General features: G+C 41.2%; 1 protein-coding gene across 2 annotated transcripts; it reads left to right on the forward strand.

Annotated features, from left to right (window-relative positions):
• Positions 1–2,782: 2,782 nt before the first annotated feature.
• LOC147639709 (uncharacterized) lies at positions 2,783–4,389 on the forward strand. Of its 2 annotated transcripts, none has more exons than XM_086822403.1 (2): positions 2,783–3,559; positions 4,084–4,389. In XM_086822403.1, exon 1 carries the CDS (start codon positions 2,916–2,918, stop codon positions 3,501–3,503), a length of 588 nt encoding a protein of 195 aa, XP_086678529.1. In that variant the 5' UTR covers positions 2,783–2,915; the 3' UTR covers positions 3,504–3,559; positions 4,084–4,389. The 2 variants fall into 2 exon arrangements, with proteins under 2 accessions (XP_086678529.1, XP_086678538.1); XM_086822412.1 differs by having other exon boundaries at positions 4,095–4,388.
• The last annotated feature ends 389 nt before the right edge of the window (positions 4,390–4,778 follow it).

The raw sequence follows: 4,778 nt of genomic DNA on the forward strand, positions 1-4,778 counted from the left end.
GGAAATGTCAAAAACTAGTGAATTATTAATAAATTCATAGTTCTTGGCTTGGGTGGAGTAGAGTAACAATGCATTAAGCACTATTTTTTTTCAACAAAGGGGAGGCTTCTATTTATAGGAAAAATTGAGCTCCTAACCAAACAAACTGATTCTAGAATTTTCTAAATCAGTTTGGTCAATTTTTGACCATTTTTAGGTCAGTGAAGCTAACTTTTTAGAACTAGACTTGAATTAGGAGAGAGAAGAGATAAAATATCACATTATTTATGAGTTTAAAACTCATTCAAGCATGTGAAGTAGGCGCCTCATTGAAGGGCCTCCCCTTCCTTACATATGTGTCAAAATGGAATCATTATACCCAAGATATCTCATATTTTTAATATTGCTCATAGTTTCTTACTAATAAACCTTGTACATATTCAACTCTTCATCTTATGTGAGCATTGAAGGGACTCCCCTTCCTTACATATGTGTCAAAATGGAATCATTATACCCAAGATATCTCATATTTTTAATATTGCTCATAGTTTCTTACTAATAAACCTTGTACATAGTCAACTCTTCATCTTATGTGAGCATTTACTCATTTTTGGGTATCTTCTTTTACAAAATTGGATTTATCTCCTCCCCACACATGGATTGATCTTATTGGTCCATAGGAACCTTAATTGGACCATAATCTAAAAATTTCTGAAAATCTAGACCCTTAGGCTAAGGTCCTTTATACCCATTTCTAATTAATTCCAATTGGAAATGGATTGATCTTATTGGTCCATAGGAACCTTAATTGGACCATAATCCAAAAATTTCTGAAAATCTAGACCCTTAGGCTAAGGTCCTTTATACCCATTTCCAATTAATTCCAATTGCACATTGGAAAGTTCAAGAAAAATTTCTGTTTCAGGGGAATTCATTTTAATAAGATGAGATATTTTTCTATCCAAAAATATTAAAAATCTGAATATTCTCTCTCTAGAATATTTTCTCTCTCTATGTTAAAACAGGCAGAGACAAGATCTTTTATATTTCTGAAGAGAGGATTGATTACAGGGGAAGATGCTGGATATCTTGAGAGGCTGGGGAGGAATCTTACATGTAGGGCAGGCTTAGCCATGATGCAACCGAGCACTAAGGGATAATAACAAATAGAAAGAATTATTACAACAAAAAATATAGTTGATAGGCCATATGCACCACTAAAAATAGAAAAAAATTAACACAATATCAACTCGTCGCAACTTGGACGAAAACTTCACAATGTGAAATTTGCATGTTTGCTAATACAGCATAAAGATATACCTAGATGAATCCAAGAACATGCCCAAATTCACCTTATAAGAAAGTATAGTTTATAACCTCATGGTAGTCATCCACAAGACAATAAACCATCAACTCCATCACGCATAGTATGGACTAGATACTACAATATCCCCACTAATGTCATCAGTGCCCAATATTGGGTGTAAAACTTGGTATCAATATATGCTCCCACACACACCCCCCCCCACACACACACATAAGAACATACATTCATACAAAGGTTTGTGTACTGAGTTTCTATCATAGCTCCACAGATACAAGGTAAACTCAACCATAATCTCTCTCTCTCTCTCTCTCTCACACACACACACACACACACACACACACACACACACACACACAAATACCAAAAAAAAAAAAGATATGGCACCTTTGACATCGCCCACTACTGCTACCTCCTACACCCACACCCACACCCACAAAGACAAAAAAAGCACACCACATCACTCTCTCTCTCTCTCTCTCTCTCTCAGTCACTCTCACACATACATTCTCTCTCTCTCTCTCTCTCACACACACACACACACACACACACACACACACACACACACACACACACACACACATGCGCCCATGCGCACATAAACGACACAAAAAATAGAAAAAAATATGGTGCTTTGATGTCAATGCTGTTGTTGCCGCCTACACTCCTCCCACACATACAAAACAAAATCTCTCTCTCTCTCTCTCTCTCTCTCTCTCTCTCTCTCGCACGCACACACACACACACACACACAATAACTCAAAGGAAAAAAGAAAAAAAGAGAAAAATAGGTTACCTTGCTGCTCTTCACATGGTTGTTCGCCTCTTCTCACTCTCTCTCTCTCTCTCTCTCACACACACACACACACACACACAAACACCACAACTGACTGCACAAGCTAACCCCATAAGCCCCAAGCAAGGAGTATGCTTAGAGTGATGATTAGCAGGCGCCAAGCCCCTAGCGTGTAAATGCCCTAGGTGTTTGCTCTTTACATGCACTAACCTCTAACCTCAGCTATGGATCACCATTGGAGACATAAAAGAAGAGGCGTGGGAAGAGAACACAAACATGATATGCTGCTGCTACTTCTTGATCTTGCTCTTGTGCGTGCATCACATCTGTATGCGCATGTGTACTATCTCATCTCCACGACTCACCCATTCCCTCGAGTCTGGAGTCGTAACCTTAAACATTATCCCCCTCTCCCTCTCCCTCCATCCATGTCTTATCCCCTCTCATTCAACATATCTGACAGTTTTTTATTTTATTTCAAAAATTACTCCCTTCCTTTTTTGCCTTTTGGATTTTATTTCAAATATTACTCTCTTCCTTTTTGCCACGCGTGCGAAAAAGATAAGATGTGGATAGGCGTAAATAAGTGGGAAATAATGTCTTGTCGGTGCCCCGGCCCCCATTATCTATCTACCGGACAACGACCCGGCGGGACACAGGCTCTTCACGCCCTTCCTTTTTAAGCATCGGCGAGGTCTGCAATACTCTGTATTCTTCTTTTTCTTCAACGCACAGCTTACACTGCCACCTTCAATGAAGAAGCGAGGCTCTCTCACTCTTTGTCTTAGAGAGTCAGGTAGGAACGCGTAATTAAACATGACCACGGGGGGTAACAGCAGCAGCAGCCACAGTACTCGGCAGCCACCGCTTCTGCTCTTCCGGGGCGACAGCCGCCCGCCGTCTGTGGTCTTTAAGGAGGGCTTCCAGCCCAAGGGCGGAAGCGGAGGGAACACGGACCTCTCCACACACGTGACCGGAGGCTCCGCCGCCTTGCAGGCCACTGGCCTGATCTCCACCTCCCAATCACGACGCATCCCGCCCCTTTTCATGGAAATACAGTCAAAAAATGGGCGGTTGGATACCATGAAAGGCAAAGACGGCCAAGAGTATACAAAGCGCGCCGGCTGGATCTACACCATCAAGCCCAGCAAACACATGACCATGTTCTATGTCCCCGACGTGCAGAGCTTGCAGGGGAATTATGGGTATCAGCAGGAATGGGCGGTCCAGGGCAGCATCCCCGGAAGCCACGTGCAGCAGGCCCAGAGGTTCGAGGGCTACGTGCGCGGTCGCGTGCGTGCCGAGGACATTCTCGATCCTCGCGGCCCCTTCAGCCTCTCCCCGCCCGAAGCCGGCGAGATCTTTCACGAGACCGTCCAAAACCCCGACTTCCGACCACCATAGTCATGGACCCATGGATGAGATAAATGGTCCGGTTCGCCATCCATCATAGCGGCAGAGTAAGCCACATAATAAAATAAGTCGCAAATCTTTTGTGATTTTTAGTAGTTAAAACTGAATAATATAATTGTAAAATAGTCTTGCTTTTTTTAGTAGTTAAAACATAATAATATAAATTTGAGATTTGTAAATTATTTAGTGTCTCTCTCTTCCTCTTCTGCGCTTCTACTTGCCCTCTCCATGCTCTCTCTCTCTCTCTCTCTCTCTCTCTCTCTCTCCTTCAAAGTTTGAGAAAAAAAACGACCTTGTTTATAGTTTAAAAAAATGTGTTAATTTTTATGAATGAATTAGATTGGTTAATTTTTGTGAATGAATTAGATTGGTTAGAATGAATTAGGTTGGTTAGAATACTTTAAAAAGTAAAAAATAAAAAAAAGCTTTTTCATTTATCTAATAAAAATAAATGGTTGAAAGATGCTTTGAAGGGAGATGGAATTTTTTATTCGTTTGGCCTAAAATTTCTTCTTGTTATTTTTTGCATAGATGATGACTTGGCCTAAAATTTCTGTCTATGTTTGTGAAGTATGTTGCCAGAGTATGTTGAGGCAATTGCACGCGACGCATGGTAGGTGATCCCCAATATAATCAGGGATGGCAAGAGCGCGAACACAAACGCAACTCGTTTGTCGATGATGAGTACGACTCGCTATAGTCCAATTGAGCACAAGCAATTAGCTAGTAGCTACGTTTTCACTGTCGCTAGTTGGTTTGTGGCTCCTTGTGCCATCTCGTCGCAGTTGGTTTGTGGCTCCTTGTGCCATCTATAAACGAAATGTTGCTCTAATTAGGAAAGTGAAATCTCAACCTCTTTTATACCAAAGTGACGTGATCTCGTGCAAAAGTGTGTTCATTAATTATGCTTACATATGCATCAAAACAATGTATGTTCAACAATATTACAAAGTTTTTTCAATTCTTTTCAATCTAGATTCTCTCCGAATCTAGCTTTGCCAATAAAAAATATTTCCCACACTACAATACGTGAGGGGCATAGCAGCGCTTCAAAAACGTTTATTTTATCGGGATGTTAGGGATTTCGCTCGTTGCCCCGCAATTTCGCTCCTGAGAGCAGCGCCTATAGCAGCGAATTTACGCTGTTCAGCAGCACTTATAGCAACACTTTTTTGCTGTTGATGATGAGCAGCGCCTATAGCAACGAAATTTCACTGCTATGCTGTGATTTTGAGCACTGCTATGCAGCAAAAATAGCAGCAAGAT

Source organism: Cibotium barometz, chromosome 3, assembly GCF_041138505.1.
Source record: "Cibotium barometz isolate CiBa-2024 chromosome 3, ASM4113850v1, whole genome shotgun sequence".
In the NCBI taxonomy this organism is placed as follows: Eukaryota; Viridiplantae; Streptophyta; class Polypodiopsida; order Cyatheales; family Cibotiaceae; genus Cibotium; species Cibotium barometz.